This window comes from Schistocerca americana, chromosome 7, assembly GCF_021461395.2.
Source record: "Schistocerca americana isolate TAMUIC-IGC-003095 chromosome 7, iqSchAmer2.1, whole genome shotgun sequence".
In the NCBI taxonomy this organism is placed as follows: Eukaryota; Metazoa; Arthropoda; class Insecta; order Orthoptera; family Acrididae; genus Schistocerca; species Schistocerca americana.
Window position 1 is genome coordinate 619,546,560 of NC_060125.1, and position 26,805 is coordinate 619,573,364.

Sequence of the window (26,805 nt, forward strand, 5' to 3'; positions counted from 1 at the left end):
AATACGGAACGCCGTGCTGGATCCCAACGGCCTCGTATCACTAGCAGTCGAGATGACAGGCATCTTATCCACATGGCTGTAACGGATCGTGCAGCCTTGTCTCGATCCCTGAGTCAACAGATGGGGACGTTTGCAAGGCACAACCACCTGCACGAACAGTTCGACGACGTTTGCAGCATGGACTATCAGCTCGGAGACCATGGCTGCGTTTACCCTTGACGCTGCATGACAGACAGGACAACCTGCGATGGTGTACTCAACGACGAACCTGGGTGCACGATTGGCAAAACGTCATTTTTTCGGATGAATCCAGGTTCTGTTTACAGCATCATGATGGTCGCATCCGTGTTTGGCGACATCGCGGTGAACGCACATTGGAAGCGTGTATTCGTCATCGCCAAACTAGCGTATCAGCCGGCGTGATGGTATGGGGTGCCCGTGGTTACACGTCTCGGTCACCTCTTGCTCGCATTGACGGCACTTTGAACAGTGGACGTTACATTTCAGATGTGTTACGACCCGTGGCTCTACCCTTCATTCGATCCCTGCGAAACCCTACATTTCAGCAGGATAATGCAGTACCGCATGTGACAAGTCCTGTACGGATCTTTCTGGATACAGAAAATGTTCGACTGCTGCCCTGGCCAGCACATTCTCCAGATCTCTCACCAATTGAAAACGTCTGGTCAATGGTGTCCGAACAACTGGCTCGTCACAATACGGCAGTCACTACTCTTGATGAACTGTGGTATCGTGTTGAAGCTGCATGGGCAGCTGTACCTGTACACGCCATCCAAGCTCTGTTTGACTGAATGCCCAGGCGTATCAAGGCCGTTGTTACGGCCAGAGGTGGTTGTTCTGGGTACTGATTTCTCAGGATCTATGAACCTAAATTGCGCGAAAATGTAACCACATGTCAGTTCTAGTATAATATATGTCCAATGAATACCCGTTTATCATTTGCATTTCTTCTTGGTGTAGCAATTTTAATGGCCAGTAGTGTATTTAGAAATGATGAGGCTTACACGGGGTACACTGTCACGGAGAACTGTATCAATCCATTATTCTCACTGAAGGCTGCAATGACAGCAGCATAATTTTCAAGTTTTTGTATGCCCATCCTTTTTAGTGGAGGTCTTGGGGACCACGGCCGTTCACCATCGTAAGAAACTGTCAACTGACGCAGTTGAATTGAAGCGCCGAAACTGGTAGCTACACAATAAATACGATCATAAGAACATTGTAAGGGTTTCATCTCCTTACATAATATTCAGTTGTCTCACAACTCTCACTTCAGCATGTTCCTTCGTCAACTGCGAATTATTTGTTACTTACTGTTTCGAAAAATATATAAAAACATGTTTCTTTTTCTGGTGTTTTTTTATTGTGATCTCTTCCACCTACTTGCTTCGTTTGACATTCATCTTCAAGCCCTTTACCTTCGATCCTGCAGCTAGCTTTGCGTGGCGCATGTGTTGAGTGTAGTTCAATGAGCTTAGCTGGGACACCAGTTGACGCAGAGGCGCGTTCTGTCCGCACAGGCCAACGCCTACCGCTTCTCCCTGAGCTGGCCTCGCATCCTGCCCACCGGGGACACGGACAACGTCAACCAGGCGGGCATCGACTACTACAACAACCTCATCAACGAGCTGCTGGACAACGGCATCGAGCCCTTGGTAAGTAAGCCGACAGCACCACGTAGGTCGTGGAGACCAGTCACAGCGGAAGCTCTGCAGTAGGGTAAAACACTGTACTGCATCGAACAAGGAAGCTTCTCTTCTGTGGGAACTTCTTTGACTAACTGAGCTATCCAAACATGACACCTGCGACATACAGGGTTGAATTAACAGAAATATGATGAAAATAGATGGAGATATGTTCTTCTTATAACTCTTCATAGCCTCAAATGGATAAATAATTGACGAATGGTGAAGCTAAACACTGTTGCTTCCACTGACTCGTGCGTCCCGATGTGCATCAGCACGAATTTAAAAAAAAAAAAACAGAAAACCGTGAAAAACCACAATCTACACTCCTGGAAATTGAAATAAGAACACCGTGAATTCATTGTCCCAGGAAGGGGAAACTTTATTGACACATTCCTGGGGTCAGATACATCACATGATCACACTGACAGAACCACAGGCACATAGACACAGGCAACAGAGCATGCACAATGTCGGCACTAGTACAGTGTATATCCACCTTTCGCAGCAATGCAGGCTGCTATTCTCCCATGGAGACGATCGTAGAGATGCTGGATGTAGTCCTGTGGAACGGCTTGCCATGCCATTTCCACCTGGCGCCTCAGTTGGACCAGCGTTCGTGCTGGACGTGCGGACAGCGTGAGACGACGCTTCATCCAGTCCCAAACATGCTCAATGGGGGACAGATCCGGAGATCTTGCTGGCCAGGGTAGTTGACTTACACCTTCTAGAGCACGTTGGGTGGCACGGGATACATGCGGACGTGCATTGTCCTGTTGGAACAGCAAGTTCCCTTGCCGGTCTAGGAATGGTAGAACGATGGGTTCGATGACGGTTTGGATGTACCGTGCACTATTCAGTGTCCCCTCGACGATCACCAGTGGTGTACGGCCAGTGTAGGAGATCGCTCCCCACACCACGATGCCGGGTGTTGGCCCTGTGTGCCTCGGTCGTATGCAGTCCTGATTGTGGCGCTCACCTGCACGGCGCCAAACACGCATACGACCATCATTGGCACCAAGGCAGAAGCGACTCTCATCGCTGAAGACGACACGTCTCCATTCGTGCCTCCATTCACGCCTGTCGCGACACCACTGGAGGCGGGCTGCACGATGTTGGGGCGTGAGCGGAAGACGGCCTAACGGTGTGCGGGACCGTAGCCCAGCTTCATGGAGACGGTTGCGAATGGTCCTCGCCGATACCCCAGGAGCAACAGTGTCCCTAATTTGCTGGGAAGTGGCGGTGCGGTCCCCTACGGCACTGCGTAGGATCCTACGGTCTTGGCGTGCATCCGTGCGTCGCTGCGGTCCGGTCCCAGGTCGACGGGCACGTGCACCTTCCGCCGACCACTGGCGACAACATCGATGTACTGTGGAGACCTCACGCCCCACGTGTTGAGCAATTCGGCGGTACGTCCACCCGGCCTCCCGCATGCCCACTATACGCCCTCGCTCAAAGTCCGTCAACTGCACATACGGTTCACGTCCACGCTGTCGCGGCATGCTACCAGTGTTAAAGACTCCGATGGAGCTCCGTATGCCACGGCAAACTGGCTGACACTGACGGCGGCGGTGCACAAATGCTGCGCAGCTAGCGCCATTCGACGGCCAACACCGCGGTTCCTGGTGTGTCCGCTGTGCCGTGCGCGTGATCATTGCTTGTACAGCCCTCTCGCAGTGTCCGGAGCAAGTATGGTGGGTCTGACACACCGGTGTCAATGTGTTCTTTTTTCCATTTCCAGGAGTGTATATGGCCTCCTTAATGCGCGGTTGGACTTCTAAAATGTTGGCCACATTTCTGTCCAGGGATAAAGCACCGCATCTGTCACATCAACCCTAAATATATTCAGTCAAATTCATTATATGTGGGCAGAAAATTTTTGGTTCTCTTCTCACAGCGTTTTAGTTTTTTAACAGAACGATTTTATTGCAGAAAATCAAAGTATCACGTCACGCACTTCAGAACCGTTTATTATTGAAATAATAACTGTTGTGCGAGGGTGTAAAGAAACTGACCAACATCAAGCGTACTCACACACTTCCGAAAAACCATGTAAATTAGTTGAAATTGCTTTACCGCAAGTCTAAAGTGAAAGTTCCGTAATAGTGAACTAATGAAATTCTGAGTACTTACCACCCTCGAAAGTGGCTGCAGAAAAGTTATTAATGTTTAGGCTATGTCGCCTAATCCAAAATATTCAGAAACGAGACGATGAGAATGTTTCAAAACATTCGCGAACGACACGTGCGAAATATTACAAGTCCCCATCACAACCAGCTTGCCTGACGCGACATCTTCTAATTCAGAGGAGTTAAAAATGTTTCAGTTTATTTGCAATCGGCACACGCGAAATATGAAAAGTGAACGGCCAGATACTTAGTAATGTTTCCCATAGACACACTCGAGGCGAATCACTGCCGCGCACACGTCCTCTCCAGATATTAACCCCGACTACCAGACGAGTGCCAAGTGTCAGTCGCGCGAAAATTGCCGCTGTTGCTTATACGCTCGCATTGACGTTAGTCAAACTCGCGCACTTCCGTGGACGTTATTTTGCGTTGTTAAGTCATCAATAAAAATAAACAGTTAAAATTAATTATAGTCATACATTCTTAATTACATCTATTTCCTAATGCTACCACTACTTTAAATATTTCATGTTGTATTTACGAGAAATTTCAGTTTTTTATGCACTGTATGTATATTCCGCCCTGTAATTTAAAATATGTAGTATTCACAAAGAATCTCCCACAAATTTCGAAATCAAGGTACTCACCAAGACCTATACACAGACACTACGTTTCCATGAATCGCTTAAGGTGTTACTGAGTTACTAATTTTTAAAGATCATTTCATATTTAAAATGAAAAGGAAGGTCAGCGTTGGCCGTAATTTTGATGGTTTATTGACAGCAAAATCGATTTTCAATCACATAGTGATCATCTTCAGTGCTATAGTGTACAAATTAAACTTGTGATCGTTACATAGCTTTGGTTGCTGCTAATAACTTGACACCAGTGCCTATGAGTTTAATTTGTACACTACTGCACTGAAGATAATCACTATGTGATTGAAAATCGATTTTGCTGTCAATAAAACATCAAAATTACGGCCAACGCTGACCTTCCTTCTAATTTCACGTATATGGCCGTTGTGTACACAGCACTCTATGTAGTCGCCAATCAATAATATTTAAAATAGTTAGCCGCGCGGGATTAGCCGAGCGGTGTAGGTCGCTGCAGTCATGGACTGTGCGGCTGGTCCCGGCGGAGGTTCGAGTCCTCCCTCAGGCATGGGTGTGTGTGTTTGTCCTTAGGATAATTTAGGTTAAGTAGTGTGTAAGCTTAGGGACTGATGACCTTAGCAGTTAGGTCCCATAAGATTTCACACACATTTGAACATTTTTAAAATAGTTAACATTAAATAACTTGAAAACTAAATCTCATAGCGAGGGCGCGTGTTCACTCACGTACTCATCTAAATTTTTTCTATGAAACTATGTTACTGGCTTCTCTGTCGCTGTTTGGGTTTAGTTTTTATTAGAGTATCCCTTGTTTGATACTCTCTATTGGATCAAGTCAGCCATGGCTGTGTGACCAGAGCCTATGGCTAGCTGAACTGCACTGAAGATTTCTCATACTCTGAGCTTTGCCAGTAATCGCTCCACATACCGGCGACGCCGCAAAATCCGTCCGGTTCATCATGGCCGCAACAGCTGTCAGGACACGCCCTCTTGGCTGTGACAACACGCTCCAGTTCAGCTGCTGTCGTTACAACAGGACGTAAGCGCATGGCTGCAACTATCTCTTGCCTTTCAAACTTCACAGAAGCTCTCCTGCATACCCCAGTCTTAACACTCAGTTTAATTGAGTTAGAAAGCTTCAAACCAGCGTAGACTCCACTGCAGAGTGGGCAGTTCATTTTAGAACAATCTCTAGACTGCGGCTAAGCCATTTCTCTGATAAATGGTTTCCTTTAGGTGTGCTAATCCAGCAAGGAATTAAGGAGAGATTCTACGAATTTTGGTGACCTCCAAAATGCCTATGACCGTGTATGGCATCCCGGTCTCCTCTTTAAACTCCAAACCTACGCCCTGCCTATCAATTTTGTCCGTCTGGTCGCTTCCTTCCTCTCGCACCGTCCTTCCTATATGTCACCCTCCACAACACCAACTCCCGTATCTTTTATCCCATGGCTGGCGTCCCCCAGGGTTCTGTCCCCTCCCCTCTCCTTTATCTCTTGTATACAGCTGATATGCCCAAGCCACCCCCACCAGTCCACCTTCTCCAATATGCTGATGACACCGCCTTCCTGGCTCTCTATCCTACCCTTCAACAGTCTCAACGTACCCTCCAAACCCACCTTAACCAGTTCACCACTTGGTGTAACCAGTGGTTCCTCCGTCTCAACCCCTCCAAAACCCAGGCAATCATCATAGGCCGCACCACTCGCTCCTTTCGCCTCCATGATTTTTACCTCATCCTTTATGGTCGTCCTATCCAACTCACACCCACCCTGAAATACCTTGGCCTCACTCTTGACCGACACCTCACCTGGACCCCTCATCTCCTGACCATCCAGCAGAAAGCCCATTCCCGCCTCCGCCTGCTGAAACTCCTGTCTGGCTGGACATGGGGATTGCATCCTTCTACCATCCTCCACACCTACAAATCCCTCATCCGTCCTATCCTCTGTTATGCCAGCGTCGCCTGGATCTCTGCCTCCACCTGCTTTTACAAGGCCCTCCAAATCCTTGAATGCCATGCGCTCCGCCTTGCCTTCCGTATCCGCCTTCCTTCCCCCACACGGCTCCTGTATGAACTGATCCCCTTCCCCCACCTCCTCCTGTTCCTCCAACATCTCCGCATCCTTTACATTGTTCGCAGGCTTGATCCCCCCCACCCTCTGGTTTCCTCTCCTCTCCACCCCCCCGCCCACGCCTCTATCACTGTATCCCTCCCTCTCTCCACCTCCACACCCTCCATCTCCTTCATCAGGCAATTTCCAACGCCTCCCCCTCCCAGATGACGAACTCCGCCGTGACATCTACCCTTCCTTCCAACTATAACCTGGCCTTCTCCCCCCCCCTCCCCAGGGCCCCCTTTTCCTCTTTCCTCCTTCTCCCAGAGCGGATTTTCCTCCGGCCCCCCCTCCCCTGAGACCCTGCACCCCATACTTGCCTCTTTCCTTCCCACATCCCTCGCTACCTGGCCCTCTTCAGCGCGCCCCCCCACTCCCCTCCCCCATCTCTTCCCCTCCCTCCGTTCTTCAGGTCTCCCTCATCTCCTAGCGCCTGGTAGATCCTCTGTTTTGATCATCATCAGTGTGCCACGTCAGTGTTGTGCTTAGTGCTGTTTCTTGTGTGCGTCAAGAGGTGTGATTTTAATTGTGTACTGCCTTGTGGTTCGCTGTCAGTGTTACGTTATGTGCTATGCCATCTGTCGCTATATTCATGCTCCTGTCGTACTGTGCCTTGTGTTCTTTTAACCGTCGCAGTGTGTGGCTTTTTGTGTGCGCTACTTTTAAATAGTTTTTTATCTCTATTTTACATTCACCCCGTTTTTTGTCTATTGCCTTCCATGATGATCCCCCTTTTTTATATGTATGTTCACCTTATTCTCTCCTTTACTGCTTTTAATTGTCTTCTACTGTTTTGTTCTATGTCTTTCGGCTGAAGAGCAGCGCCTATGCTGCTGCCAGCCCGCCCCGATGGGGAATTGAAATACAATAAAGTAAAAAAAAAAAAATTTTTTTGGAAAGCAAGCATGGGTTACTGGCAGAAGTTAAGGCGCTCTGAAGGACAAGGAGAAGCCGCGGACTTGTGTGAGGCAGCATTATCAACATCTGCATCTACATCTACATGGATGCTCTGCAAATCACATCAGAAAATCCAAAGAGATTCTGGCCGTATGTGAAGTATGTTAGCGGCAAGAAACAACCAATGCCTTCTCTGCGCAATTGCAATGCAGATACTATCGAAGACAGTGCTGCCAAAGCAGAGTTACTAAAGACAGTCTTCCGAAATGCCTTCACAAAAGAAGACGAAGTAAATACTCGAGCATTCGAATCGAGAACAGCTGCCAACAAGAGAAACGTGGAAGTAAATATCGTCGGAGTAGTGAAGCAACTCAAATCACTTAATAAAAGCAAGTCCTCTGGTCCAGACGGTATACCAATTAGGTTCCTTTCGGAGTATGCTGATGCATCAGCTCCATACTTAACAATCATATACAAAAGTTTACTGGACGAAAGATCCGTACCCAAAGACTGGAAAGTTGCACAGGTCACACCAATATTCAAGAAAGGTAGTATGAGCAGTCCACTAAATTACAGGCGCATAGCGTTAACGTCGATATGTAGCAGGACTTTAGAACATATATTGAGTTCGAACATTATGAATTACTTCGAAGAAAACTGTCTATTGACACACGGTCAACATGGGTTTAGAAAACACCGTTCCTGTGAAACACAACAAGCTCCTTATTCACGTGAAGTGTTGAGTGCTATTGACAAGGGATTTGAGATCGAGTCCGTATTTCTGAATTTCCGGAAGGCTTTTGACACTGTACCACACAAGCGGCTCGTAGTGAAATTGCGTGCTTGTGGAATATCGTCTCAGTGATGTGACTGGATTTGCGATTTCCTTTCAGAGAAGTCACAGTTCGTAGTAATTGCCGGGAAGTCATCGAGTAAAACAGAACTGATTTCTGGCGTTCCCCAAGGTAGTGTTATAGGCCTTTTGCTGTTCCTTACCTACATATTTCGATTTGGGAGTCAATCTGAGCAGCCGTCTTCGGTTATTTGCAGATGACGCTGTCGTTTATCGACTACTAAAGTCATCAGAAGATCAAAACAAACGGCAAAACGATTTAGAAGAAATATCGAAATGGTGCGAAAAGTGGCAGTTGACCTTAAATAACGAAAACTGTGAGGTCATCCACATAAGTGCTAAAAGGAACTCGTTAAACTTCGGTTACGCGACAGATCAGTCTAATCTAAAAGCCGATAATTCAACTAAATACCTAGGTATTACAGTTACGAACAAGTTAGACCGGAAAGAACACACAGAAAATGTTGTGGCGAACACTAACCAAAGGCTGTGTTTTATTGGCAGGACATTTAGAAAATGTAACAGACCTGTTAAGGAGACTGCCTACACTACGCTTGTCCTTCCTGTTTTAGAATACTGCTGCGTGGTGTGGGATCCTTACCAGATAGGACTGACGGAGTACATCGAAAAAGTTCAAAGAAAGGCAGCACGTTTTGTATTATTGCGAAATATGGGAGAGAGTGTCACAGAAATGATACAGGATTTGGGCTGGAAATCATTAAAAGAAAGGCGTTTCTCGTTGCTACGGAATCTTCTCACGAAATTCTAATCACCAACTTTCTCCTCAGAGTGCGAAAATATTTTGTTGACACCGACCTACATAGGGAGGAACGATCACCACGATAAAATAAGGGAAATCAGAGCTCGTACGGAAAGATATTGGTGTTCATTCTTTCCGCGCGCTGTACGAGACTGGAATAATAGAGAATTGTGAAAATGGTTCGATGAAAACTCTGCCAGGCACTTAAATGTGATTTGCAGAGTATCCATGTAGATGTAGATGTAGATGTAGATGTAGATGAATATCATAATCACTCAAATAACGTCACATACCTTCTCAATCCGTGAAGTTTCATTTCATTTCCTCCATCCCTTCTGCGCCCTTTTCCTGTTTTTGCCAGGCAGTGTATATTGCCCATAACCTGTAATAATAGCCGAGACGTGTCATTTTCGGACATATTTTAAATTTAGTAAATAACTTACACATTAATTATGATGTGAGAGAAATAGTATCACCTAACCAATAGCCATTTGCTTATCGTATTGCCAAATTTAGCAACTCTTAATGATGACTGAGTTTTCACTAAATACTTTCAGCGAGTATGTAGAAAAAACCAGTGAAATATTTTCACCAAAGATGCATCCACAGTCATGATCAATGGAATTAGGGTATAAATCGCAGACTAATACAGTGAAAGTATTCTTAGTTATTCCACTGACTGCGCTTTCTACAGTTACATCCACACTCTGCAAGAGCGTATCACTTGTTAATGCTTCTTCCCATTCCATCCACGTATGGAGCGAGGCAAGACTGATTGCTGGAACGCCTCTGTGCAGTGCATGCTACGCTTGGTGTAATCTCTTCCTCGCGACTAGTATGGGAGCGTTGGGTAGGGCTTGTGATTTTTTCCTGGATTCATCACTTAAAGCTTTACCACTTTCTTAGTACTTTTATGCCTGTGTCCACCTTAACAAAAAGAGAATTACACCGTTGGTCATCAAAATTACACAGCCACTAAACCGACCGGCGACGAGCATCATATTCCCATTGTTTGTATCGTATGCTTGGACAACTAAGTCAGCATTTCAGACCAGTCGCACAAAGAAGTTGCGGGGGAGCTAAACCCCTATAGTTATGTACACTGAGGTGACAAATGCCAATGCAGACTTCCTCCCGGCCGGAGTGGTCGAGCGGTTCTAGGCGCTATAGTCTGGAACCGAGCAACCGCTACGGTCGCAGGTTCGAATCCTGCATCGGGCATGGATGTGTGTGATGTCCTTAGGTTAGTTAGGTTTAATTAGTTCTAAGTTCTAGGGGACTGATGACCTCAGAAGTTAAGTCGCATAGTGGCCAGAGCCATTTGAGCCATTTTTTTATGACACTTCCTAACAGATTCGCATTCGGGAGGACGACGGTGCAATTCCGTATCCAGCCATCCTGATTTAGGTTTCCAATGATTTCCATAAATCGCTCCAGGTAAATGCCGGGATGATTCCTTTGAAAGGGCACGGCCCTTCCCCGTCCTTCCCTAATCCAACGAGACCGGTGACCTCAGTGTTTGGTCTCTTCCCCCGAACAACCCAACCCAACCCAACACTTCATAACATCGTCTCGGAACTCATGTTGCCCAGCGTAGTACAACGCCTCGACTTAGTATGGACTCAACAAGTCGTTGGAAGCCTTCTGTAGAAGTACTGAGACATGTTGCCTCTATAGCCGTCCATAATTGCGGAGGTGTTGCAGGTGCAGGATTTTGAGCACGAACTGACCTCTCAATTATGTCCCATAAATGTCTGGAAACATGAAGTCTGTGAATGGCTGCAAGTGGTCTCCAACTAGCCGAATATAGCCATTTCCAGGCAATGGTAGGTTCACCTGGACCAGAAGACCCAGTCCATTCCATTTAAAACAGCCATACCCCACATCATCATCGGGCTACCACCAGCTTGCACAGTGTCTTGTTGACAATTTGGGTCCATGGCCTCCTCGGGTCTGCACCACAATCGAACCCTACCATCAGCTCTTACCAAAAGAAATCGGGACTCAGTTGATCAGACCATGGTTTTACAGTCGTCTAGAGTCTAAGAGATGCGGCCACGAGCGCAGGAGAGAGACTGCAGGCGATACCGTGTCGTTGGCAAAGCCACCCGCATCGGTCGTCTGCTACCATAGCCCATTAACGAAAAACTTCGCCCATTGTCCTAATGGATACGTTCGTCGTACGTCCCACATTCATTTCTGCGGCTATATCACTCAGCGTTGCTTGTCTGTTAGCACTGGCAACTCTACACAAACGCCGCTGCTCTCGGTCGTTAAGTGAAGGCCGTCGGCCACTGCATTGTTCGTGGTGGGAGGGAATGCCAGAAATGTGGATATTCTCCACACACTCTTGACGCTATGCATCTCGAAATATTTAATTCCCTAACGGTTTCCGAAATGGAATGCCCCATGCTTCCAGCTCCAACTGCAATTTCACCTTCAAAGTCTGTTGATGCGCTTCGTGCTGCCATAATCACGTCGGAAACCTTTTCACGTGAATCACCTACGTACAAACGACAGCTCCACCAAAGCACTGCCCTTTTGTTCCTTGTGTCCGTGATAGTACCCCCATTTGTATATGTACATTCGCTATGCCACGACTTTTGCCACCTCGGCGTACATTCTCTGTACAGAGTGCTCGAAGAAAGCCTGAAAAGCTTGTAAGGGTGTTGCAGGGTAGGTTGTGCTGAGCAGTAATGGTTCACCAAAAAATTCATACGCTGTGCCGTTTCGGAGTTAATCAGCAGTAAAGTTATCAATAAACCCATTGCACACACATATTCAAGCAGCCCATCAGATAAAATTAGTGTCAATTGTTCTCATAGCGTAGATGATAACGCCCGAAACTGCGCAGCCTTTGGCTCGGGTTCGATCCTTACCACCGTCCCGCGTCCACTTTCTGTATCGCTCTCTTGCTCGGTTTTAGGAAACCAAACGAAGAACACGACACCGTCTCTGGACGGGCCGCTTGAATTTGCCCACGCAGCGGCCTCATTTGTTAACTTCAGTGCTGATGAACTCGGAAACAGCGCAACGTATTGAATTTTTTTTCTTAACACTTATTCACTGCGTGAAGAGTTTGACAGAGCACTGAAAGACAAGTCAAAACAAGGCCCCGGGAATAGACAACATTCCATTAGAACTACTGACAGCCTTAGGAGAGCCAGGCCTAACAAAACTCTACCATTTGGTGAGTAATTTGTATGAGACAGGCGATATACCCTCAGACTTCAAGAAGAATATAATAATTCCAATCCCAAAGAAAGCAGGCGTTGACAGATACGAAAATTACCGAACTATCAGTTTAATAAGCCACTGCTACAAAATACTAACACGAATTCTTTACAGACGAATGGAAAAACTGGTAGAAACCGACCTCGGGGAAGATCAGTTTGGATTCCATAGAAATGTTGCAACACGTCAGGCAACTGACCCTACGACGCCGGCCGGAGTGGCCGTGCGGTTCTAGGCGCTACAGTCTGGAACCGAGCGACCGCTACGATCGCAGGTTCGAATCCTGCATCGGGAATGGATGTGTGTGATGTCCTTAGGTTAGTTAGGTTTAATTAGTTCTAAGTACTAGGCGACTGGTGACCTCAGAAGTTAAGTCGCATAGCGCTCAGAGCCATTTGACACTACGACTTATCTTAGAAAATAGATTAAGGAAAGGCAAACCTACGTTTCTAGCATTTGCAGACTTAGAGAAAGCTTTTGACAATGTTGACTGGAACACTCTCTTTCAAATTCTGAAGTTGCAGGGGTAAAATACAGGGAGCGAAAGGCCATTTACAATTTCTACAGAAACCAGATGGCAGTTATAAGAGTCGAGGGGCATGAAAGGGAAGCGGTGGTTGGGAAGGGAGTGAGACAGAGCTGTAGCCTATCCCCGATGTTATTCAATCTGTATATTGAACAAGCAGTAAAGGAAACAAAAGAAAAAATCGGAGTAGGAATTAAAATCCATGGAGAAGAAGTAAAAACTTTGAGGTTCGCCAATGACATTGTAATTCTGTCAGAGACAGCATTGGACCTGGAAGAGCAGCTGAACGGAATGGACAGTGTCTTGAAAGGAGGATATAAGATGAACATCAACAGAAGCAAAACGAGGATAATGGAAAGTAGTCGAATTAAATCGGGTGATGCTGTGGGAATTAGATTAGGAAATGAAAGGCTTAAAGTAGTAAATGAGTTTTGCTATTTGGGGAGCAAAAGAACTGATGATGGTCGAAGTAGAGAGGATATAAAATGTAGACTGGCAATGGCAAGGAAAGCGTTTCTGAAGAAGGGAAATTTGTTAACATCCAGTGTAAATTAAATGTCAGGAAGTCGTTTCTGAAAGTATTTGTGTGGAGTGTAGCCATGTATGGAAGTGAATCGTACACGATAAATTGTTTAGACAAGAGGAGAATTGAAGCTTTCGAAATGTGGTGCTATAGATGAATGCTGAAGATTAGATGGGTAGATCACACAACTAATGAGGAGGTATTGAATAGAATGGGAGAGAAGATAAATTAGTGGCACAACTTGACTAGAAGAGGGGATCGGTTGGTAGGGCATGTTCTGAGGCATCAAGGGATCACCAATTTAGTATTGGAAGGCAGCGTGGAAGGTAAAAATCGTAGAGGGAGACCAAGAGATGAATACACTAAACAGATTCAGAAGGATGTAGGTAGCAGGAGGTACTGGGAGATGAACAAACTTGCACAGGATAGAGTAGCACGGAGAGCTGCATAAACGTGTCTCAGGACTGAAGACCACAACAATAACTGTTATTCCTCAGATCGACCTACTATGCAATAGCTTTAGAAGCTTTTCAGTCTGTTTCAGACCACCAAGTATAAGGAATGATTACATAGCAGGTTTGTCATTCATCAGTCGCGTTCAGTGTTAGTCGTCTGTAGAAGATCGTGTCATGCCCCATGTAAGAAGCAGCATTGGTCATCATTCAGAGTGGGCAAGATCGTGTCGCATAGAGACTGCAATAGCTGTCCGTGTTGGTTGAGGTCCCAAGACAGCTAAGCGAAAACCGAATCGATTAGTTCAGGAGGGCGTTAGTTAGTAGTATGCGGTATCCCAATGGCTCCATGTGATTAGCGCCCGAGAGGGCAGACATATTGCGCACTCGGCTTTGCTAGACCGTCCAACCATTTCCCGTACCGTGTGTGTTATTTTCAGCAAGACAACTATCCACACGGAGAGTGCCACACCGTCTGGAGTACCATCGACAGTAATCAATGGTGACCATTGTTGTAGCTTCCCTCGACACAACAGCAGAGAGAAGTGCACCAAATGACAACAGTGGAAGCTACGAGTGGCTGCTAGCGGTATCGCGCACAGCATCGTGATGGACACATGCGTACGTGGCAGCTTCAACGAGAGTTCAGATTACTAGTAGACTGCATTGTAATCTTCATTTGGGCCCAACAGCTGGTGTTACGGTATGGATTGCCCCTGACAGGATAACACAGCAAGTGCCGTAACCGGAATTACCAGAGAATTGGCTCAGAGGAACTGAGGTTAAAATAAGCGAACATGTGTCTTGGCTTATCTGTAGGCACTCCACCGCTTCTGACAAAACGACAAAGTTTTCGATATAATTTAGTGCCTTTTAGCGCACACTAATCTTACTCGAAGTTGTGACACAGTGTCTAGCGTCATTCTCTATCTATCTTTCTCTCTCTCTCTTTTCCACCCTGTGTTGGAAACCCGTTTACTATTTTTATTTATTTTTTTATTTCATTTACTATATATTATAGGTGGTAAGGTATTTTCATGGATTAGAATCTTTTTAAATTCTCGTACCATTATATTTCATTCTTATATTAATTATTATATTTTATTCTTATATTTACTTTTCAGGAATATTTGGTGCGTTTGCTTGGACCATATCGATCGTAGAAACATAGAAAGATAGAAATTCCGAAAACCACGAACATCGCTCGAAGCCGGTGTGCCACACTATCATTTCTTCGTATGAATCTCACTCGCGGAAGAAACGTCGTCAACATTGCTGAAAATTTCACGCGTTGGCAATAATTTCTCCGAAAACTACACACAACCGTTCACTTTACCGAAAACTGGCGCTTGTAGCTGAATCAAGATACGCTCCAGGAAATTCACCGGAAACGATTTCAAATTTTCTCATTCATTTTTTTAAATTCATTCACCACAAATACTATCTGTAGGCGTATAAGGGTAACGTTACTTCAGTATTCATTAAAAAATACTCTACAGAAATGGGTAGTAAACGAAAAACAAAAATAAAAGTAACATTGGGGTTTCGAATAAGGGGCGTGAAATTGTTATGCCGCGACGCTAAACGGTGTGCCACCGCTTCGGCTGAACTATTTACCCGCTAAAACTTTGACCGTCTTTTCTCAAAAAACGATAAAGTATCTAGGTATAAGCCCAGACACGTGTGCACGTATTATGACTCCTCCTCCACTGAGTGAAGATTCTGGAAAATCGGGTTACGGTATTTGCCAAGTACTCCTCGTGAGTACACAACGCGATCACTTCTAGTTCACATAGGCTGCAGTTTGGGTAGCGGTCACTGTATCTGCTTGGTCTCCATGTCATTACCTTTCAACAAGATAACGCAACACTGCCGGTTTTCCTTGTCGCCCGTGTTCTTCTGACCTCTCTCGATAGGGGAGTTGCTCGACTGCTGTCCGGGCCGGCAAGTTTTGCTAAAGAAAATATCTATTGATGTTGCCGAGAGTCTGCCATACCACGTGTCACCAGCCAGTGCTATTGATGACCCCTGACTCAGAGATGATGCAGCATAGTGAAGCAACGTACCTGTTATTCAGGCTCTGTTCTACTCGATGCTCAGTCAGTAATCATAAGACTATCATAGTAACTATGACCACGTGTTTTACGGTGAATGTTAAGAAAGGTGAGAGAATATTTTTGCTTAGGAATAGCGACAGGATTCAAATTGCAAAGTATTTAAATAGACAGCATCAAATACTCAATGCTGAGGACGAAGATGTCGAGCACAAATGGAAGAAATTCAAAAGCGGCGTTCAGTCTGTCTTAGACAAGTATGTTCCGAGCAAGGTCTTAAGCGATGGGAATGGCCCGCCGTGGTTCAACAGCCGTGTTAGAAAACTGCTACGTAAACAAAGAAAGGTTCATCACAGATTCAAGAGAAGTCAAAACCTAGCTGACGAGCGAAAGCTCAGTTAAGCGAAAATGACCGTAAGGAGAGCAGTGACAGAAGCTCTCAATGAGTTCGAAAGTAAAATTTTGTCAACCGGTCTGAGTAAATACCCTTAGGACTTTTTGATGTTACCAATAAGCGGTTCGAAATCATCTATTCATTCACTCACTCACAGACCATACTGGCACCGAAACGGACGATAACAGAGATACAGCCGAAATAGTGAATTCGGTCATCCGCAAGTGTTTCACGGCGGAAGATCGTAACACAGTCCCTCCCTCCAATCATTGTTAGAACGCCGAAATAGCTGATATTGAGATAACCAATTGCCAGATAGAAAAGCAACTACAATCGCTTAGTAGTGGAAAGGCATCGAGACCAGATGAGATACCTATAAGGTTCTACAAAGATTATGCGAAAGAACTATCTCCCCTTCTAGCAACGAACGGTACCTAGTGACTGGAAAAGAACGAAGATCATTCCCAGTTTCAAGAGGGACTGTAGGACAGATGCAAGTAATTATAGGCCTATACATCGTTGATGTCAATCTGTTGTAGATTTGTGAAATGTCTTTTACGCTTAAGAATTATGAAGCTTTGGAGAACGAAAATCTCCCATAAAAATCAACACTGATTCCGCAGAAAGAGATCCTGCGAAACTCAACTCGCACTGTTCCTCCATGAGATCCATAGCGCCTCAGACGACGGCGTTCAGCTTGATGCTGTGTTCCTCGAATGCAGGAAGGGATCTGACAGCGTCCCGCACTGCTGTTTAGTGGAAAAATACAATCGTATAGAATATAGGACCAGATTTACGACTGGATTCAAGACTTCCTTGCAGGTAGAATTTAACACGTCGCTCTCAACGGAACAAAATCAGTAGATGTAACGATAATTTCAGGAGTACTCGAAGGAAATGTGTTAGGACCGTGACTGTTTATAGTATATGCAAATGATCTAGTAAAAAGCGTCGGCGGCTCTTGAAGACTATTCGCCAATGATGCGGTTGTCGGTACGAAATTAGTAACGCCAGGAGATAACATCGAGTTGCAGAATGACCTGCGGAGGACTCATGAATAATGCAGGCTGTGGCAGTTGACCCTGAGTGTAGAGAAACGTTACATAGTGCGCAAACAGAGAAAAAGAAATCCACCACTGTACAACTACACTATTGATGACAAATGCTGCAACTAGTATCTACAGCAAAACGCCTAGCAGTAACTATCCAGAGCGACCTTAAGTTGAATGACAAAATAGCAGGAAAAGCGGATGTCAGACTGACAGTGAGATTGATAGGAAGAATCTTAAGGAAATGTAACTCATCTACGAAGGATGTGGCTTACAAGGCGCTTGTTCGATCGATTATTTTAGTATTGTTCATCGATCTGGGATCTATACCAGATTGGACTGATAGAAGAGATAGAGAAAATCCAACGAAGAGCGGCGCGTTTCGTCACTGGATCGTTTAAACGGCGGAAGAGAGTTACAGAGATGGTCAACAGACACCACTGGTAGACGTTACAAGAGAGGCGTTGTGCATCACTGACAGGTTTACTATTCAAATTTCGAGACAGCATTTTCCGGGAAGAGTTGGACAACATATTACTCCCCCCCACACACACATACATTTCGCGAAATGACCACGACGAGAAAATTCGATAAATTAGAGCCAACACAGAGGCTTACCGGCAATCATTTTTCTCGTGCTCCTTTCGCGAGTGGAACAGGGAAGGGCGGATCAGTCGGTGGTACCACAAGTACCATCTGCCACACACTGTTAGGTGGCTTGCGGAGATTGATGTAGGCGTAGATGTAGATCAGAACCAATGCTACTGCCAGATGAGACTGCTCGGTGTACAAAACACAGCACCTTGTAATCCCAAATGTAAGGTTGTGGTGTCACCGCCAGACATCACACTTGCTAGGTGGTAGCCTTCAAATCGGCCGCGGTCCGTTAGTATACGTCGGACCCGCGTGTCGCCACTGTCAGTGATAGCAGACCGAGCGCCACCACACGGCAGGTCTAGAGAGACGTCCTAGCACTCGCCCCAGTTGTACAGCCGACTTTGCCAGCAAGGGATCACTGACAATTACGCTCTCATTTGCCGAGAAGATAGTTAGCATAGCCTTCAGCTACGTCATTTGCTACGACCTAGCAAGGCGCCATAGCCTTTGATAATTAATATTGTGAAGCATGTACAGTCACGAGAGATGTTCACCCATTGTGGATTAAAGTTAAGTATTACATCAACTACGTACTTTATTTGCTACTATAATTTCCCTTAACTGTTCCAGACCTCACGCCAGTCTGCGTGAGCTAAACGCGTGCCTTTCGGCTATCTTACAGTGGCTTGGTTGTCTGGCTAAGTCACTACAAAGGTCTACTATTTTTTCTATAAGCACATAGACCTCTTTATTTCTACAATGGTTTACATCAGTTTACAGCTTGAACATTTAGCTATTTTTCGACATAATCACCATTTCTGTCGATGCATTTTTGTAGACGCTGTGGTAGTTTTTGTATTTCCATGCCATAACAGCTCGCCGCCATGCTGTTCAGAAAGTTGTTGCTTGCTCTCAGGTGGAAAGTGGTATGCCAAGGTTTCGTCACCCGTGACAGTTGAGTCCAGGAAGTTGTCCTGTTCGGCAGCAAGGCGGTGAAGAAATGCGCGGGAAGCATCAAGTCGTTGCCGCGTGTGCTCCTAAGTCAGCATGCGTGGCACCCATCTTGCGCACACCTTCCGGTAGTTCAATTTTTCCATTAAAATTCTGTGAGCGGTGATTCGGGAAACCTCATGAACCAACGTGCAGAGATCAAAAATGGGTCAAATGGCTCTGAGCACTATGGCACTTAACATCTGAGGTCATCAGTCCCCTAGAACTTAGAAGTACTTAAACCTAACTAACCTAAGGACATCACACACATCCATGCCCGAGGCAGGATTCGAACCTGCGACCGTAGCGGTCGCGCGGTTCCAGACTGAAGCGCCTAGAACCGCTCGGCCACACTAGCCGGCCGTGCAGAGATCATCCAGGGTGATCCGCTCATCTTCAAGCATACTTTGCTCAACCTTCAACACTGTCTCCTCAGAAATTGACGGACTCCCGCTCCTTTGTTCGTCGTGAATTTCGGTCCGAACAGCTGCAATCTCTCTACACCACTTACGAACATTTTTGACATCCATGCACGACTCACCATACACTTCCGTCAATTGGCGATGGATTTCAATCGGCGCAGTGCCCTTTGCGTTCCAAAACCGAGTAACTGCGCGCAATTCGCACTTGGCGGTAACATCCAACGGGAGCTCCATTCTCAACGGCTGCCAAGCCAAGACTGAGCGCCTCAGCGCGGCGTGCGCATGTTTACACACAGCGCGTGAAGCACTCTTCATAACTGTGTGACCAACTGCCACATAGAGTTCTGTACTTATACAAAAATAGGAGACCTTACTTTTGGGATTACTCTCGTATATACGAGTGTCAATCTAAAAGAAATGCACACTATTTTTGTAAAAATACAGTTTTCATTCTGCATGTGTGGAAGTCATACAGTGTGTAGATACGTCCTTCCTGCTTGTTTTCAAACTTAGTTCAACCTGTTCCCGTGAGTGCTGCCGTCACAGCATGTCTTCAAGATGGCTACTACGCTTGACGTTCGTCAGAAGCAACGTGCTGCCGTAGAATTCCTGTGGTGTGAAAACGAGACAGTGGGAAACATCCACAAGAGGTTGAAAAATGTATATGGAGACGCTGCTGTCGACCGCAGTACAGTTAGTCGGTGGGCAAGCAGGTTACGTGATGAAAGCGGGCACGGCAATATTGAGGATTGTCCTCGCAGCGGCAGGCCTCGTACTGCACACACTCCAGACAATGTGCAGAGAGTTAACGAATTGGTGACTGCTGACAGACGCATCACAGTGAACGAATTGTCACGCTACGTTGGGATAGGGGAAGGAAGTGTTTGCAGAATACTGAAAGTGTTGGCGTTAAAAAAGGTTTGTGCCAGGTGGTTTCCCAGGATGTTGACAGTGACTCACAAAGAAACAAGAAAAACGGTATGCAGCGAACTTTTGGAACAGTACGAGAATGGTGGAGATGAATTTCTTGGAAGAATTGTGACTGGTGATGAAACATGGCTCCATCATTTTTCACCAGAGACGAAAAGACGATCAATGGAGTGGCATCCCACACCTTCTGCTGGAAAAGTTACGGCTACAGTGTTTTTTCGATTCCGAAGGACTCTTGCTTGTGGCCATCATGCCAAGTGGAACCACCATAAATTCTTATGCGTATGTGACGACACTGAAGAAATTTCAAGCTCGACTGAGTCGTGTTAGACCACATCGGCAAAAGCAGGATGTTTTGCTGTTGCACGACAATGCACGGCCACATGTCAGTTAAAAAACCATGGAAGCGATCACAAAATTCGGATGGGCAACACTGATACACTCGCCTTACAGTCCTGACCCGGCTCCATGTGACTGTCATCTCTTTGGGAAACTGAAAGACTCTCTTCGTTGAACAAGGTTTGAAGATGATGACTCCCTTGTGCAGGCTGCCAAACAGTGGCTCCGACAGGTTAGTCCAGAATTTTACAGTGCAGGTATACAGGCGCTGGTTCCAAGATGGCGTAAGGCAGTTGAGAGGGATGGGAATTATGTGGAAAAATGAAAATATTGTTCCTAAATGTGGAAGGAGTATATAGAGGGTCTATACAAGGGCGATGTACTTGAGGGCAATGTTATAGAAGTGGAAGAGGATGTAGATGAAGATGAATTGGGAGATATGATACTGCGTGAAGAGTTTGACAGAGCACTGAAAGACCTAAGTCGAAACAAGGCCCCGGGAGTAGACAACATTCCATTAGAACTACCGACAGCCTTTGGAGAGCCAGTCCTGACAAAACTCTACCATCTGGAGAGCAAAATGTATCAGACAGGGGAAATACCCTGAGACTTCAAGAAGAATATAATAATTCCAATCCCAAAGAAAGCAGGCGTTGACAGATGTGAAAACTACCGAACTATCAGTTTAATAAGTCACGATTGCAAAATACTATCGCGAATTCTTTACAGACTAATGGAAAAACTGGTAGAAGCCGACCTCGGGGAAGATCAGTTTGGATTCCGTAGAAATATGGGAACACGTGAGGCAATACTGACCCTACGACTTATTTTAGAAGCTAGATTAAGAAAAGGCAAACCTACGTTTCTAGCATTTGTAGACTTAGAGAAAGCTTTTGACAATGTCGACTGGAATACTCTCTTTCAAATTCTGAAGGTGGCAGGGGTAAAATACAGGGAGCGAAAGGCTATTTACAATTTGTACAGAAACCAGATGGCAGTTATGAGAGTCGAGGGACATGGAAGGGAAGCAGTGGTTGGGAAGGGAGTGAGACAGGGTTGTAGCCTCTCCCCGATGTTGTTCAATCTGTACATTGAGCAAGCAGTAAAGGAAACAAAAGAAAAATCCGGAGTAGGTATTAAAATCCATGGAGAAGAAATAAAAACTTTGAGGTTCGCCGATGACATTGTAATTCTGTCAGAGACAGCAAAGGACTTGGAAGAGCAGTTGAACGGAATAGGCAGTGTTTTGAAAGTAGGATATAAGATGAACATCAACAAAAGCAAAACGAGGATAATGGAAAGTAGTCGAATTAAGTCGGGTGATGTTGAGGGAATTAGATTAGTAAATGAGTCACTTAAAGTAGTAAAGGAGTTTTGCTATTTGGGGAGCGAAATAACTGACGATGGTCGAAGTAGAGAGGATATAAAATGTCGACTGGGAATGGTAAGGAAGAATTTCTGAAGAAGAAAAATTTGTTGACAACGAGTATAGATTTAAGTGTCAGGGAGTCGTTTCTAAAAGTATTTGTATGGAGTGTAGCCATGTATGGAAGTGAAACATAGACGATAACTAGTTTGGACAAGAAGAGAATAGAAGCTTTCGAAATGTGGTGCTACAGAAGAATGCTGAAGATTAGATGGGTAGATCACATAACTAATGAGGAGGTATTGAATAGAACTGGTGAGAAGGGATCGGTTGATAGGACATGTTCTGAGGCATCAAGGGAGCACCAATTTAGTATTGGATGGCAGCGTGGAGGGTAAAAATCGTAGAGAGAGACCAAGAGATGAATACACTAAGCAGATTCAGAGGGATGTAGGTTGCAGTAGGTACTGGGAGATGAAGAAGCTTGCACAGGATAGAGTAGCGTGGAGAGCTGCATCAAACGAGTCTCAGGACTGAAGACCACAACAACAAACAAAGGATGTATGTGCACTCTGTAAAACTTTCAAACATGTAGAATAAAATATGGATTTAAAAAAAATAGTGTTCATTTCTTTTGGAGTGACCCTCGCACGCTACAGAACTGATCGTGTACTTTTCCTACTACACTACATACGCACAGTAAGTAAAATTTCGTAATTTGCTGTCCCTGTAGGCGTCGCAGATTCAGTGGTCGGCACCGCAGTTGGTTATTCCAAACGCTCCACCTAGTGGAGGTCGCCCAGAGTCCCCTTTCTCGTTGACTTGCGGTTTTAGAATGTACGACAGTAGGGACCTGGGGCCAGCAAGGCGGGGCGTAACACAACCGGCCTGCCCGCAGGTGACGCTGTACCACTGGGACCTGCCGCAGGAGCTGCAGAAGCTGGGCGGCTGGCCGAACATCGCGCTCGCCGACTACTTCGTGGAGTACGCGCGCGTCGCCTTCCAGAACTTCGGAGACCGGGTGAGTTTACACTGTCCGACAACGAATGCCAGTCTCTCGCTTTTTCCTTGTGCACCTCAAGGCGTCAAAGTGTACTGACTCATTACATTAAACTACTTTAGTCGTATTCCTTGCGTCCCATGTAGAGTGGTCACTGCGACCAGAAAACAAGTCATAACGTACATTTAATTTATTCAATTATTTATTTAACCTGTTCAGATGAAGGCCTTTACGCCTTCTCTTACATCGTACCAGCGTTTCACACATCCAGTATATTTTTTAACATCGTAGTTACGAAAGTTGTTGTTGTTGTGGTCTTCACTCCAGAGACTGGTTTGATGCAACTCTCCATGCTACTCTATCGTGTGCAAGCTTCTTCATCTCTCAGTACCTACTGCAACTTACATCCTTCTGAATCTGTTTAGTGTATTCATCTCTTGGTTTCCCTCTACGGTTTTTTTCCATCCACGCTGCCCTCCAATACTAAAATGGTGATCCCTTGATTCCTCAGAACATGTCCTACCAACCGATCCCTTCTTCTAGTCAAGTTGTGCCACAAATTTCTCTTCCCTCCAATTTTATTCAATACCTCCTCATTAGTTATGTGATCTACCCATCTCATCTTCAGCATTCTTCTGTAGCACCACATTTCGAAAGCTTCTGTTCTCATCTTGTCCACACTATTTATCGTCCACGTTTCACTTCCATAAATGGCTACACTCCATACAAATACTTTCAGAAACGACTTCCTGACACTTAAATCTACACTCGATGTTAACAAATTTCTCTTCTTCAGTAACGCTTTCCCGTCCATTCCCAGTCCACATTTCACGTCCTCTCTACTTCCACCATCTTCAGTTATTTTGCTTCCCAAATAGCAAAACTCGTTTACTACTTTAAGCGTCTCACTTCCTAATCTAATTCCGACACACAGCATCACCCGATTTAATTCGACTACCTTTCATTATCCTTGTTTTGCTTTTGTTGATGTTCATCTTATATCCTCCTTTCAAGACATTGTCTATTCCGTTCAGCTGCTCTCCCAGGTCCTTTGCTATCTCTGACACAATTACAATGTCATCGGCCAACCTCAAAGTTTTTATTTCTTCTCCATGGATTTTAATACCTACTCCGAATTTTTCTTTTGTTTCCTTTACTGCTTGCTCAATATACAGATCGAATAACATCGGGGAGAGGCTATAAACCTGTCTCACTTCCTTCCCAACCACCGCTTTCCTTCCATGTCCCTCGACTCTTATAACTGCCATCTGGTTTCTGTACAAATTGCAAATAGCCTTTCGCTCCCTATATTTTACCCCTGACACCTCAGAATCGGAAAGAGAGTATTCCAATCAACATTGTCAAAAGCTTTCTCTAAGTCTACAAATGCTAGAAACGTAGGTTTGCCTTTCTTTAATCTATTTTCTAAGATAAGTAGTTACGAAAGAAGAATCGAAAAACTGATGGAAGCTGACCTCGGGGAAGATCAGTTTGGATTCCGGAAAAATGTAGGAACACGCGAGGCAATACTGACCTTACGACTTCTCATAGAAGATAGGTTAAAGAAAGCCAAACCCATTTTATAATATTTGTAGATTTAGAGAAAGTTTTTGACTTGCCGGCCGCGGTGGTCGTGCGGTTCTAGGCGCTCCAGTCCGGAGCCGCGCTGCTGCTACGGTCACAGGTTCGAATCCTGCCTCGGGCATGGGTGTGTGTGATGTTCTTAGGTTAGTTAGGTTTAAGTAGTTCTAAGTTCTAGGGGACTGATGACCACAGCAGTTGAGTCCCATAGTGCTCAGAGCCATTTGAACCATTTTGAAAGTTTTTGACAATATTGACTGGAATACTCTCTTGCAAATTCTGAAGGTGGCGAAGGGAGCCAAGTGTTATTTACAATTTGTACAGAAGCCAGATGGTAGTTGAAGAGTCAAGGGCCACGAAAGGGAAGCATTGGTTGAGAAAGGAGTGAGACAGGATTGTACCCTATCTCCGATGTTATTCAATCTGCATATTGAGCAAGCAGTAAAGGAAACAAAAGAAAAGATTGGAATAGAATCAAAGTCCAGGGAGAAGAAATAAAAACTTTGAGGTTTGCTGATGACATCGTAATTCCGTCAGAGGCAGCAAAGGTCTTGGAAGAGCAATTGAACGAAATTGACAGTGTCTTGTAAGGAGGATATAATATGAACATCAACAAAAGCAAAATGGGGATAATGGAATATAATCGAATTAAGTCGGGTGATGCTGAGGGAATTAGATAGCAAATGAGACACTTAAAGTAGTAAATGAGTGTTGCTATTTGGGAAGCAAAATAACTAATGATGGTCGAAGTAGGAAGGATATAAAATTTAGACTCGCAATGGCAAGAAAAGCGTTTCAGAAGAAGAGAAATTTGTTAACATCAAGTATAGATTTAAGTGTCAGGAAGTTCTTTCTGAAAGTATTTGTATGGAGTGTAGCCATGTATGGAAGTGAAACGTGGACGATAAATAGTGTAGACAAGAAGAGAATAGAATCTTTTGAAATGTGGTGCTACAGAAGAATGCTGAAGATTAGGTGGGTAGATCACGTAACTAATGAGGAGGTACTGAATAGAATTGCGGGGAAGAGAATTTTGTGTCACAACCCGACTAGAAGGAGGAATCGGTTGGTAAGATACATTCTGAAGCATCATGGGATCACCAGCTTAGTAATGGAGAAAAGCTTGGTGGGTAAAAATCGTAGAGACAGACCATGAAATGAATACAGTAAGCAGATTGAGTAGGACCTAAGTTGAGTAGTTACTCGGAGATGAAAAGGCTTGAACAGGATAGAGTAGCATGGAGAGCTGCATCAAACCATCTTTGGACTGAAGACCACAGCAGCAACAACAGTTATGTAAAAAATAAAAATGATTTTAATGTGATGAATAGTAATAAAACGACTAACACAATTAAAACTGATTTGAATGTCTGTGGAGAAAATGTGAATAAACAATGATGACTAAGAATTAATGAAATGAATACTAACAGTATTAGTACTAAAACTGTTGCTGCTGCTGCTGCTGTTGCCATTAACAATAATAACAATAACCATAAAAATAATGGTGACATTGTCAGATACAAAATGTAGTTATTTGTGTGCAAAGGTGATATTTTCTGATGGGGGAGAGGAATGGGCAGAAATTTTGGTAGACTCCACCAACTTAGAATACTGGGAAATGAAGAACATCTGGTTAGAATGAAAGATACACAAAGGGGTAACGAGTGCCTTCAAGGACAGAGACAGACATTAATATTGCTTCAGTTAGCTGTCTTTTGAAGCTGCAGATGTTATTCCGTTCTCTGATATAAAGAAGGAGGTCATTCAAGACTCGGCTTCAAGAGAACAGCTCAGGTAATGGATTGGAACAGAAAGGATTCTTCTCTGTTTGGAACAAGCGTTTCCGTTGTGTTGTTCAGACAAGAGCACCAAAGTCGAGGAGAGGTATGAGGGGCAATGTACGTTGATACGATAGAAGAGATGACACAGTGTATAGAAACCTCTGCGCTGGTTTGCACATAGCCAGGATAGGTGTACGTACAATGGTGAAATATGAACAAAAGGTCGAACGTCACAGAAAGATCGAATGTAGGCGTTCAGCACTAGTTCCAGACGCCGAGATTTTTCCTGGCAAAGAACTTGCAGGATAACATCGCTGAAATCAACATCTGAAAGTATAAGCGTTTGTACAAGTTCTTTTTCAGATCAATAGGGAAGAGCTTCTTATATTTTTGTCCGGCGAGGAAATATGCTCATATCTTCTTGCATATTGCAGCTATGTGCTATGTCCAATTTAGTTTTTCGTCTATTATGAGTAATTTTCGTGTAATAC

General features: G+C 44.9%; 1 protein-coding gene across 1 annotated transcript in view; it reads left to right on the forward strand.

Moving 5' to 3' along the window:
• LOC124622452 (myrosinase 1-like) overlaps positions 1 to 26,805 on the forward strand; it is a 124,156-nt gene that overhangs the window by 20,251 nt on the left and 77,100 nt on the right. Inside the window, exons 3-4 of the mRNA XM_047148153.1 lie at positions 1,542 to 1,676; positions 22,851 to 22,973. Of these exons, the coding sequence (XP_047004109.1) occupies positions 1,542 to 1,676; positions 22,851 to 22,973 (258 nt within the window). The remainder of the gene's footprint in view (positions 1 to 1,541; positions 1,677 to 22,850; positions 22,974 to 26,805) is intronic.